Source organism: Salmo trutta, chromosome 22 (assembly GCF_901001165.1).
Source record: "Salmo trutta chromosome 22, fSalTru1.1, whole genome shotgun sequence".
Lineage (NCBI taxonomy): Eukaryota > Metazoa > Chordata > Actinopteri > Salmoniformes > Salmonidae > Salmo > Salmo trutta.
Window position 1 is genome coordinate 26,371,933 of NC_042978.1, and position 13,058 is coordinate 26,384,990.

The 13,058-nt window shown below is 43.8% G+C and overlaps 1 protein-coding gene across 5 annotated transcripts in view; it reads right to left on the reverse strand.

Moving 5' to 3' along the window:
• The window catches only part of LOC115158475 (SUN domain-containing ossification factor), a 99,910-nt gene that overhangs the window by 10,914 nt on the left and 75,938 nt on the right, over positions 1-13,058 (reverse strand). For all 5 annotated transcript variants that reach the window (XM_029707458.1, XM_029707457.1, XM_029707455.1 and 2 more), the window contains 2 exons: positions 10,098-10,163; positions 936-1,013 (listed from right to left, as the gene is read on the reverse strand). In XM_029707458.1, the coding sequence (XP_029563318.1) occupies positions 936-1,013; positions 10,098-10,163 (144 nt within the window). The remainder of the gene's footprint in view (positions 1-935; positions 1,014-10,097; positions 10,164-13,058) is intronic.

Here is a 13,058-nt window from a genome sequence, read left to right on the forward strand (position 1 = left end):
GTTGGGGGCTCAGACTAAACTGTCCAGCGGTACAGTGAAGGAGGGATGGAGGGAGGAAGAGAGGGCATAGGAAAAGGGGAGTTGGGCAAGAGAAAGGAGGATGAGACTAGCGTGATTTGCTGGGAAGGAAGCAGAACCAAAACTGACAGTCAGAATGAATAAACGCATTAAATTGGAGCTGACTTGGCATGCACTGTGTGTGGGGTCTCTCTCTACACAAGCAACCCATATGCAAGTACACGTCAGACGTTCTATCACAATTTCTTGGCTTTGGACCAGCATTGCTGACTCATTTGACTGAACACACAAAGACCTGCTGAGCTCTGAGTAGAATATGAAACTCATTCATTGTTGTGTGGATGAATAAGTTGGTTCTGTTTGATAGTTTCCATTGGCCGTGTGTGTGTGTGGTTATTAAACAAGCAGGGTTCAATAACAGGGCTTGTTCGGAAAAGAGGACGAAGGACAGAGCTGTACTAGATGGTTGAACTTCTCTTCTGTGAAGTAAATAGAAGGGCAATAGCCTGGGTCTGAGACTCATAAAACACTGCTGCTATATTTAAGACCTTTATTATGTATAGAATACCTCTAATGACACACTCCCCTGGGCAGCACAGTGCTTTAGTTAACACGAGACAAATGTTCCACCACAAGTTTCATAAGCAAACCTCATGCCTCTCGCTCCAAGTGGTGTTTACCACAGCAAGTTATTTACAGTGTTTAACACATAGCATTTCCTTTAAAGGAATGTATAGGATGGGGGGAGTGAGAAGAGGGGAGTATAGGAGAGGAAAGAGACGAGAGGGGGAGAGGAGGAGAGTAGAGAAGGGAATGACAGCCTTTTGGTAGGCCGTCCTTGTAAATAAGAATTTGTTCTTAACTGACTTGCCCAGTTAAATAAAAATAAATAAAAAAAAGTGTTGAAGAATCCATACCTTCTATCTGTGCTCCTCCCTCAGGCTTGCCTCCCAGAACATTGGCTGCTATGTTGTTGACCATGTTGAGAATGGCATCTGTAGGGAGTACGCACACACACGCACACACACACATAGGAGAGCGAGTGAGAGAGAGAGCATCATGAATGTCGTCCTTCACTGGTAGTATAGTAAAATAGGTGAAGGTCCCACAGGAATCTGTAAAACCACAGGCCTTTGGCATTCCCCACTCTCCATTCCCTTACCCAACCGCTCCTCTCCATTCCCTTACCCAACCGCTCCTCTCCATTCCCTTACCCAACCGCTCCTCTCCATTCCCTTACCCAACCGCTCCTCTCCATTCCCTTACCCAACCGCTCCTCTCCATTCCCTTACCCAACCGCTCCTCTCCATTCCCTTACCCAACCGCTCCTCTCCATTCCCTTACCCACCCGCTCCTCTCCATTCCCTTACCCACCCGCTCCTCTCCATTCCCTTACCCAACCGCTCCTCTCCATTCCCTTACCCACCCGCTCCTCTCCATTCCCTTACCCAACCGCTCCTCTCCATTCCCTTACCCAACCGCTCCTCTCCATTCCCTTACCCAACCGCTCCTCTCCATTCCCTTACCCAACCGCTCCTCTCCATTCCCTTACCCAACCGCTCCTCTCCATTCCCTTACCCAACCGCTCCTCTCCATTCCCTTACCCAACCGCTCCTCTCCATTCCCTTACCCAACCGCTCCTCTCCATTCCCTTACCCAACCGCTCCTCTCCATTCCCTTACCCAACCGCTCCTCTCCATTCCCTTACCCAACCGCTCCTCTCCATTCCCTTACCCAACCGCTCCTCTCCATTCCCTTACCCAACCGCTCCTCTCCATTCCCTTACCCAACCACTTCTCTCCAGCCCCTGCCAGTCTCTGATTGGCTACAGAAGACCCTGTCAGAGTCTGCTTGTTTTCCCTCACTGAGTTGGGGTCGTGTAGGAATGGGTCAGTCTTTTCTCAATGTTGAACAAGGTGTGTGTGGGGGGGTGGTGTCTTAGCTAATCTCATTGCAGCCTCATTGCAGTGCCATTCCCTCCCCCATAGAGGCAGGGAGAAACAGGAGCTCCAGTGTGTGTAGCAGTTATATACGTCAGTCGCTAACCCGCTCTGTGTGTGTGTGGGAATACAGCAACTGAAGGAACATTCAGGACTTCATGTATTCAAGGAAGGCAGCTTCTAGTCTCTCCATTCTCCAAGAAACACAGAGCCTGTTTTAGAGCCAATTCTGGGGATCAATTCTCTGTGATTAGATACAATAGAGAACTGACGTTCAGCCACCCATGTTAATGCTATCCTGTGCTATGTGAATCCACAGTTCCTTTAGAAATGATTCATACCCCTTGACTTATTCCACATTGTGTTACAGCCTGAATTCAAAATGGATTGTTTCTCACCCGTCTACACACAATACCCCATAATGACAAAGTGAATACATATTTTTTTTTTTTTTTAATTTGAGCAAATACAGAAATACCTAAAGTATTCACACACCTGAGTCAATACTTCGTGGTGGCGATGACAGCTGTGAGTCTTTCTGGGTAAGTCTCTAAGAGCTTTCCACACCTGGACTGTGCAACATTTGCCCATTATTCTTCAAGCTTTGTCGTATTGGTTGTTGAGCATTCCCAGTCAACCATTTTCAGGTCTTGGAATAGATTTAAGTCAAAACTGTAACTCGGCTGCTCATGAACATTGTCTTCTTGGTAAGCAACTCCAGTGTAGATGTGGCCTTGTGTTTTAGGTTATTGCCCTGATGAAAGGTGAAGCCATCTCCCAGTGTGGAAAGCAGACTGAACCTGGTGCTTAGCTCCATTCTGTTTGAAATTCACTGCTCAACTGAAGGACCTTACAGATTATTGTATGTGTGGGGTACAGAGATGAGGTTGTCAAACAAAAATCACATTTAACACTATTATTGCACACAGAGTCCATGCAACTTGTTTTTTTATAATATGTTTATTATTTTCCAATAAAAAGGACAGCAATACAAACATTGAAATTCATTGTACTGTTGAATGGGATGGCCAATTTAGAGGACAAAACAAAAAACTTAACGCACACATACAAAAAATAAAACAAAATCCTATTAGGTGGTACATGTATAAGAAGACAGCATATAGTCATTACAAGCAGTGTAGTTAAGCCAAAAATAAATATTGAGTAGAGCACAGCATAGAGTAGCAGCAGATCATCAACCCAGTTATGAAGCAGGACTAGACCATTTATCCAGTATCGGCTGCCATATTTTGTAAAACAATGGACTTTTATTGGAGATATTGTATCGTATCTTTTCCATATGTAGGTAGGTACAGTCTCCAATTTCCAAAATTGCAATATGAGCCTTTTGGCTAATAGAGTACAAAGAGAGACAGCCTTCCCTTCCTGGTTATTCCCATCAACTGTACCTAACAGAGCGATCAATGGTCTCGGGCTATAACTCTATCGAAGGCTTTAGATAAGTCATCAAAAATGAGAGCCCAGTAAGCATGCAACTTAGGACATGTCCAAAGTAAGTGGGTCAACGTCCCCTCATGCTGCTTGAACCTCTCACACAGTGGTGAGGTGTCCGGGAATATTTTATGCAGTTTTACTTGAGTAATGTAACCTGTGTATCACCTTAAACTGAACAAGGTTGTGTCTGGCATTCACTGAACTGTGGTTTATATTCCTGAGAGCTTCTACCCAGTCCTCATCTGAGATTTCTGAACCAAGTTCTTGTTCCCAAGCCCTTTTAATAGTGTCTGAGGATACCTCTATGTGGGCCTGTAGCACATCATACAGTCTAGAGACCGACCCTGTTGAATGGGGTTTGACAAGGATTATTTGGCTTAATGCCATACTGTGGGATATGTGTGCTTAAGAAATTCCTGATTTGGAGGTATCTGAAAAAATGTGTTGTTGGCATGTTAAACTTACCCTGTAATTGTTGAAATGAAGCTAACTGACCATCCATGTATAAATTACCAATTGTTGTGAGCCCCTTCTCCCTCCACTGTGAAAACACCATATCATCCAATGCAGGGTGGAAAGCATGATTCAGACAAATCGGGCTGTCAATGTATACAGTGGGTATGTTAAGAAAATACCTAATCTGTTTCCAGATCCTAAGAGTATGACAAATGACTGGATTAGTCATAAGTGGCTTTTTTCACATATGATGGACTATTAACAAGTGTAGGGAGTGAGGAACGTTGACAGGAGGCCTGCTCAATCAAAAGCCATGAAGGCATATCATTCTGTCAGATCCCAGGTAAACTTTCCCTCCAGAAAGACAATGTTCAGATTAGCAGCCCAATAATACAGTTTAAAAAGTGAGGAAGGCCAAAGCCCCTCTCTCTCTTGTACTTGCATAAATGCTTATTTGAAATTTTGGCTGCCTTGTTATCCCATAAAAATGGAATGACTATTGAATCCAGTTTCTTAAAATAGCTTTGTGGTATGAAATTGGGTAGACATTGGAAGAGGTAAAGAAACCTGGGTAGGACAACCATTTTAATAGCGTTTATACGACCAACCAAGAAGATAGGCAGAGTTTTCCAAAAATCGCTATTTTGTTTAAGCTGATAAATTCTCATGTCCCAATTCGGTTTCAATAGCTGATCAAGGTCTCGTGTCACTACAATGCCAAGGCTTGTGAACTTGTCCATCACTGTTCTAAATGGGGTAGATTGCAGAAATTGCATATCCACAGGCCGTGATATCGGCATCAATTTGCTTTTTTGCCAGTTTATCTTGTAGCCAGAGAAGGAGCCGAATGTATTTATCAAGTTAAGTAAGGGGGGAATAGAAGTTTTAGGCTTGGATAAAAACAAAAGAACATCGTCTGCATTTAGGGAAATTTTGTGCTGCGTGTCTTATTTTAACAGAAGCTATATCGGCACATGCCCGAATGCGAGTAGCAAGGGGTTCCATGGCCATAGCGAAGAGAGCAGGCGAAATAGGACACCCCTGTCGGCAGCCCTTGAACAGGCGGAATGACTGCGACATTTCTTGATTGGTTACCACGGACGCCATTGGGTGTGCATAAATAATTCTTATCCAATTAATAAATTCCTTTCCAAACCCGAAATGCTCCAGAACCGACATCATATACTTCCACTCAATCTGATCAAATGCCTTCGTGTCTAAAATAACACTAAAATAACACATCCTAGATCTGAATGAATGAAATAATCTTATTAAATACTTTTTTCTTTACATAGTTGAATGTGATGACAACAAAATCACACAAAAATAATCAATGGAAATCCAATTTATCAACCCATGGAGGTCTGGATTTGGAGTCACACTCAAAATTAAAGTGGAAAACCACACTACAGGCTGATCCAACTTTGATGTAATGTCCTTAAAACAAGTCAAAATGAGGCTCAGTAGTGTGTGTGGCCTCCACGTGCCTGTATGACCTCCCTACAACGCCTGGGCATGCTCCTGATGAGGTGGCGGATGGTCTCCTGAGGGATCTCCTCCCAGACCTGGACTAAAGCATCCGCCAACTCCTGGACAGTCTGTGGTGCAACGTGGCGTTGGTGGATGGAGCGAGACATGATGTCCCAGATGTGCTTAATTGGATTCAGGTCTGGGGAACGGGCGGGCCAGTCCATAGCATCAGTGCCTTCCTCTTGCAGGAACTGCTGACACACTCCAGCCACATGAGGTCTAGCATTGTCTTGCATTAGGAGGAACCCAGGGCCAACCGCACCAGCATATGGTCTCACAAGGGGTCTGAGGATCTCATCTCGGTACCTAATGGCAGTCAGGCTACCTCTGGCGAGCACATGGAGGGCTGTGCGGCCCCCCGAAGAAATGCCACCCCACGACTGACCCACCGCCAAACCGGTCATGCTGGAGAATGTTGCAGGCAGCAGAACGTTCTCCACGGCGTCTCCAGACTCTGTCACATGTGCTCAGTGTGAACCTGCTTTCATCTGTGAAGAGCACAGGGCGCCAGTGGTGAATTTGCCAATCTTGGTGTTCTCTGGCAAATGCCAAACGTCCTGCACGGTGTTGGGCTGTAAGCACAACCCCCACCTGTGGACATCGGGCCCTCATACCATCCTCATGGATTCTGTTTCTGACCGTTTGAGCAGACACATGCACATTTGTGGCCTGCTGGAGGTAATTTTGCAGGGCTCTGGCAGTGCTCCTCCTGCTCCTCCTTGCACAAAGGCGGAGGTAGCGGTCCTGCTGCTGGGTTGTTGCCCTCCTACGGCCTCCTCCACGTCTCCTGATGTACTGACCTGTCTCCTGGTAGCGCCTCCATGCTCTGGACACTACGCTGACAGACACAGCAAACCTTCTTGCCACAGCTAGCATTGATGTGCCATCCTGGATGAGCTGCACTACCTGAGCCACTTGTGTGGGTTGTAGACTCCGTCTCATGCTACCACTAGAGTGAAAGCACCGCCAGCATTCAAAAGTGACCAAAACATCAGCCAGGAAGCATGGGAACTGAGAAGTGGTCTGTGGTCCCCACCTGCAGAACCACTCCTTTATTGGGGGTGTCTTGCTAATTGCCTATAATTTCCAACTGTTGTCTATTCCATTTGCACAACAGCATGTGAAATTTATTGTCAATCAGTGTTGCTTCCTAAGTGGACAGTTTGATTTCACAGAAGTGTGATTGACTTGGAGTTATATTGTGTTGTTTAAGTGTTCCCTTTATTTTTTTGAGCAGTGTATGTCGGCCCGGAATAAAACCTGTCTGGTCAGGGTGTATGATGTCAGAAATATATTTTTTCAATCGTTTTGCCAATATCTTTGTTAACACCATATTTTCTATGGGGAGTAATGACATGGGGCGATAGAGATTCCATGGAGATGTCGTCTTATCTTTTTTCAAGATCAGTGCTATTGTAGCCTCATACAGTGTTTGTGGGAGTTTGGCATTTTCTTTGGATTGTTTAAACATTCGCCACATAAGTTGAGCTAGACTGGTGCAGTACTTCTTATAGAATTCTATTACATATCCATCGGGCCCAGGAGCCTTGCTGTTTGGAAATTGTGCTATCGCTGTGTTTATTTCCTCTAAAGTTATCCCAGCATCGAGTGCAGCAGCTGCCCCCGTCTAGTTTAGGAAGTTCACATTCAGTGAGAAAGCGTTCGTTAGTTCGTGGATCAGTAACATCGCATTTTGATTGATATAGCTCTGAGTAAAACTGCACAAAGCTTTTATTAATATCCTGTGGATGTTACTATTTTACCCTTCTTGTCTTTTATTTTGTGAATAGCTCTAGATGGCCGTACATGCCTTAGCTGTCTTGCTAATCATTTATGTGGTTTGTTACCCAGTTCAAAATAACTTTGTTGCGTTCTAACAAGTAAAAGAGCCCACCTGTCTCGAAAGGATGGTATTATATTCATATTATAACTTTGTGATCTTCTCAAGGACTGTTTGAGGAATTCGTCCTAAAAACGTTCTCCTGTTCCCCTAACTCTTTCAATTTCTCTCAGCCTAGTATTGGCGCGTTTCTTCCTCTCTGATGTATAAGAAATAATGTAACCTCTAGTCACAGCCATTAGAGATTCCCAAAGGGTGGAGTCGTCATCATCCCCCGTGTCGCTAGCTCCGAGGAAAAAGGCTCTCTGTTCCTTCAAATACTGACAAAAAGCCTCATCTTTCAACAGGTATGCGTCTAAGCGCCACGGTCGCCGACATATTATCGAGTTTCAGCACCATGGACAGAGGAGAGTGGTCTATAATTAGAATAGGGTGATAGGTAACCGACGCAGCTGCTGAAATTAATTTGGAGTCCAACAAAAAAATAGTCAATTCTGGAATATGATTTATGAACTGATGAAAAGAAGGGGATTATTCTATCTGTTGGGTGTGTCAGTCTCCAAATATTGACAATGTTAATGTTTGTCATCAATGTATTTAGACAGACACTGGCATTTGAATGTTGAAGTGACCTTGATAGCTGTTGATCTAAAAGAGGATCTAACGTACAGTTAAAGTCACCTCCAACAATAACACTTGTATCCGAGATATTTGGTATGGCCTTAAATACCCTTTGAAAAAATAATGGATGATCGAAGTTGGGTCCATATAAATTGACCAAGGTTATTGGTTTTGAATTCAGTGTACCAGCCACAATAATATACCGACCATTAGGATCTGAAATCGAGGATGAGTAAATAAAAGGAATGTTTTTCCTTATCAGGATTGCTGCCCCGCTTGCTTTTGCATCAAAGTTAGACTAGTATATCTGACCGATCCAGCCGACTCGTAGTTTGGCCTGAGCGGAGAGTTCAATATGAGTTTCTTGAAGAAGCACTATGTCAGCCCCCAGTGATTTAAGATGAGAAAAAACCTTAGGGCATGTCGTGAAACGAGCTAAGCCATTACAGTTCCAGCTGACTATCTTTATTCCACTAGGTCTACTCTGTGCTCGGTCACTATGTGGCATTTCTTATTTTAGAGCAAATTGTTGCTGTCATACAAAGCCCAAAAGAAATATGTCCTGCCGTGCAGAAGCTTGTCATGCCACCTGTAGTAATAAATGTGAACATAAAACACAGACCCCATCCCACCTCCCGTCCCTTCACTGAGTGACTTCCCCAAACGAAGCACTCCTTGACTAACCCACAAACTTCAGGGTGTCTAGACATACAGCTTGAACTAACTCGTCATCTATAGATGCTCCGCATATAAACTAATATTAAATAACACTTAACTCTCACGTTAGGGGGTGAGTGGCGCTAAAACATGATAGGCTAAATAATGCTATATAAGCCACAACATCTCACCCATCATATAAGTCCCAATTTCTGATCGAAAAGATATAGGCAGGAAATTCAAACGCATTCCTGGCCTGTATTTGGTCATTTAGCCGGTTGACACAGCCGTTCTATATCCTCAGCCAGGGAACTTGCTTGACAAGAACAGATCGGCCTCTTTGGGGTTGTCAAACGTACGTGTTGATCCCTCGACTGTCACCTTAAACTGGTCTGGGAAGAGGAATCCATATCGGATGTTGGCCGCCCTGCATTTGTTGCGTAACTCATACTCTTTCAGTTGGTTCCTCACCTCCAAAGTAAGATCTGGGTAGAAAGACCCCCCTTAACTACAATGGAGCCAGGGTAACTTTTGATTAGCCAGCTTGAGGATGAGATCCCTGGTCTGGGGATAGTGCACCCGTACAATGAATGGCCTTGGTGGCGCGCCCTTGGCCGGCTTCGTTGCCTGTGATCTGTGTGTGCGGTTGATCAGGATGGCCGTTTTGAAGTGTTCACTCCCCAGCAATGCCAGTATCAGCTCCGAGATGAATTCAGTGGGTTTCCCTTTTTCAGTGTCCTCCTGGATCCCAAATATTCGGATGTTCTGCGTCTTGAATGCGACTCAAGCATTTCCAAATCGGGCTTTCAGGGTTTTGTTGTAATTTTTGAACGTTGCGCACTGTTTCTCTATGTCCTGTAGCCTGGCCTCGTGATCGACTGTCTGCGCAACCTCATGCACCCTTCCCTTAGTTGCCTTCACAGTTTCAGTCCAAGTCCCAATACTCTTTGAGATGTGTCCACCTTCTTGCTTAGTGAGTTTATGGCAGCCAGTATGTCACGTTAAGTAGGTTCTGTGGGGAACTCTTGGGAGCTAGCATCTTCAGCTAACTCCTCGTGGGTCGGCGATGTTGAAATTGGTTCATTGTCTATCTCATTCAAATTATCTTGTTTAGCGCCACCTTTTTGGTGCCTTTTCCCTTTGTCATATTGCCAGACCATGTTTGAAGTTAAAGGTTGTGAGGTTAAGATAAATTAATATTTGTTTCAAAATAGAGCGGAGATCTAGCAAAGCACGTCTACGCCATAGCACGCTTTCTAGCGCCCCCCCATTATGTGACTTGTTAAACACATTTTTACTCCTGAATTTATTTAGGCTTGAAGGGGTTGAATACTTATTGACTCAAGACATTTATTCCAGCTTTGAATTAATTTGCAAAAAATCTCAAAAAACATAATTCCACTTTTACATGGGGTATTTGTGTGTAGGCCAGTGATAAACTAATCTCAGCGTAATCCCTTTTAAATTCAGGCTGTAACACAACAAAATGTGGAAAAGGTCAATGGGTGTGGATACTTTCTGAAGGCACTGTAGGCTCAAAACAATCTGACGTGGTTGTGTGTCTGTGTGTACGTACGTACTTGTGGCAGAGCCCAGCAGATTTTTAGACCCCTTGTCCTCAGAGTGGAGGTACCCAGGAGGGTAGTCTGTAGATGGGGGGAAAAAAATCAAAAGATGATTTAAATCAAATAAAATGTTATTGGTCACATACACATGGTTAGCAGATGTTACTGCAGGTGTAGTGTAATGCTTGTGCTTCTACAGTGAGGGAAACAAGTATTTGATCCCCTGCTGATTTTGTACGTTTGAAATGATCAGTCTATAATTTTAATGGTAGGTTTATTTGAACAGTGAGAGACAGAATAACAACTAAAAAATCCAGAAAAACGCATGTCAAAAATGTTAGAAATTGATTTGCATTTCTGGCTCTCAGGTGTCTTTTATACAGGCAACAAACTGAGATTAGGAGCACACTTAACTTTTTAGTGGCAGGGGGCAGTATTCGGAAATACAGATGAATGATGTGCCCAAATTAGATTTGGATAGAAAACACTGAAGTTTCTAAAACTGTTTGAATGATGTCTGTGAGTATAACAGAACTCATATGGCAGGCAAAAACCTGAGAAAAATCCAACCAGGAAGTGTGGAAATCTGAGGTTTGTAGTTTTTCCAAGTGATTCCCTATCCAGTGACTTAGGGTTAATTTTGCACTTCCTAAGGCTTCCACTAGATGTCAAGTCTTTAGAACGTTGTTTCATGCTTCTACTGTGAATAGGGAGAGAATAAGAGCTCCTGGAAGTAGATGAGTGAGAAAATGACATGAGCTCAGTGGCGCGCACTCACATGAGAGTTAGCTGTGTTTCTTTTCTTTTTTGAAGACAAAGGAATCGTCCGGTTGGAATATTATGGAAGATTTATGATAAAAACATCCTAAAGATTGATTCTATACATCGTCTGTAATAGGACTTTTCGTCTGAACTTAACTGCGCGAGCACAGTGCATTTGGAGTACTCTACCGAACGCGCGAACAAAAAGGAGGTATTTGGACATATGGACTTTATTGAAACAAATGAACATTTATTGGGGAACTGGGATTCCTGGGAGTGCATTCCGATGAAGATCAAAGGTAAGTGAATATTTATGTTATTTCTGAGTTTTGTTAACTCCACAAAATGGCGGGTTTGGTTTCGTCTCTGAGCGCTGTACTCAGATTATTGCAAAGTGTGGTTTCGCTGTAAAGCTTTTTTGAAATCTGACACAGCAGTTGCATTAAGGAGAAGTGTATCTATAATTCTTTGAATATCAGTTTAATATTTTATCAACGTTTATGATGAGTATTTCTGTAAATTGATGTGCTCATTCATCGGTGGTTTTGGAGGTAAAACATTTCTGAACATTACACGCCAATGTAAAATGGGGTTTTTGGATATAAATATGAACTTTATCGAGCAAAACATACATGTATTGTGTAACATGAAGTCCTATGAGTGCCATCTGATGAAGATCAAAGGTTAGTGATTAATTTTAGCTGTATTTCTGGTTTTTGTGACGCCTCTCCTTGCTTGGAAAATGGCTGTGGTTTTTCTTTGACGCTGTCCTAACAATCTAATGCTATGCTTTCGCCGTAAAGCCTTTTTGAAATCGGACAATGTGGTTGGATTAACGAGAAGTGTATCTTTAAAATGGTGTAAAATAGTTGTATGTTTGAGAAATTTGAATTATGAGATTTTTGTTGTTTTGAATTTGGCGCCCTGCTATTTCACTGGCTGTTGAATAGTGTGTCCTGCGGGTGGGACACTAGCGTCCCACATTTCCCAGAGAGGTTAAAGGGAGTGCTCCTAATCTCAGCTTGTTACCTGTATAAAAGACCTGTCCACAGAAGCAATCAATCAGATTCCAAACTCTCCACCATGGCCAAGACCAAAGAGCTCTCCAAAGATGTAGACCTACACAAGGCTGGAATGGGCTACAAGACCATCGCCAAGCAGCTTGGTGAAAAGGTGACAACAGTTGGTGCGATTATTCGCAAATGGAAGAAACACAAAAGAACTGTCAATCTCCTTCGGCCTGAGGCTCCATGCAAGATCTCACCTCGTGGAGTTGCAATGATCATGAGAACGGTGAGGAATCAGCCCAGAACTACACGGGAGGATCTTGTCAATGATCAAGGCAGCTGGGCCCATAGTCACCAAGAAAACAATTGGTAACACACTACGCCGTGAAGGACTGAAATCCTGCAGCGCCCGCAAGGTCCCCCGGCTCAAGAATACATATACATGCCCGTCTGAAGTTTGCCAATGAACATCTGAATGATTCAGAGGACAACTGGGTGAGAGTGTTGTGGTCAGATGAGACCAAAATGGAGCTCTTTGGCATCAACTCAACTCGCCGTGTTTGGAGGAGGAGGAATGCTGCCTGTGACCCCAAGAACACCATCACCACCGTCAAACATGGAGGTGGAAACATTATGCTTTGGGGGTGTTTTTCTGCTAAGGGGACAGGACAACTTCACCGCATCAAAGGGACGATGGACGGGGCCATATACCGTCAAATCTTGGGTGAGAACCTCCTTCCCTCAGCCAGGGCATTGAAAGTGGGTATTCCAGCATGACAATGACCCAAAACACACGGCCAAGGCAACAAAGGAGTGGCTCAAGAAGAAGCACATTAAGGTCCTGGAGTGGCCTAGCCAGTCTCCAGACCTTACTGCCATAGAAAATCTGTGGAGGGAGCTGAAGGTTCGAGTTGCCAAACGTCAGCCTCGAAACCTTAATGACTTGGAGAAGATCTGCAAAGAGGAGTGGGACAAAATCCCTCCTGAGATGTGTGCAAACCTGGTGGCCAACTACAAGAAACGTCTGACCTCTGATTGCCAACAAGTACTAAGTCATGTTTTGCAGAGGGGTCAAATACTTATTTCCCTCATTAAAATGCAAATCAATTTTTGACATGTGTTTTTCTGGATTTTTTTTGGTTATTCTGTCTCTCACTGTTCAAATAAACCTACCATTAAAATTATAGACTGATCATTTCTTTGTCAG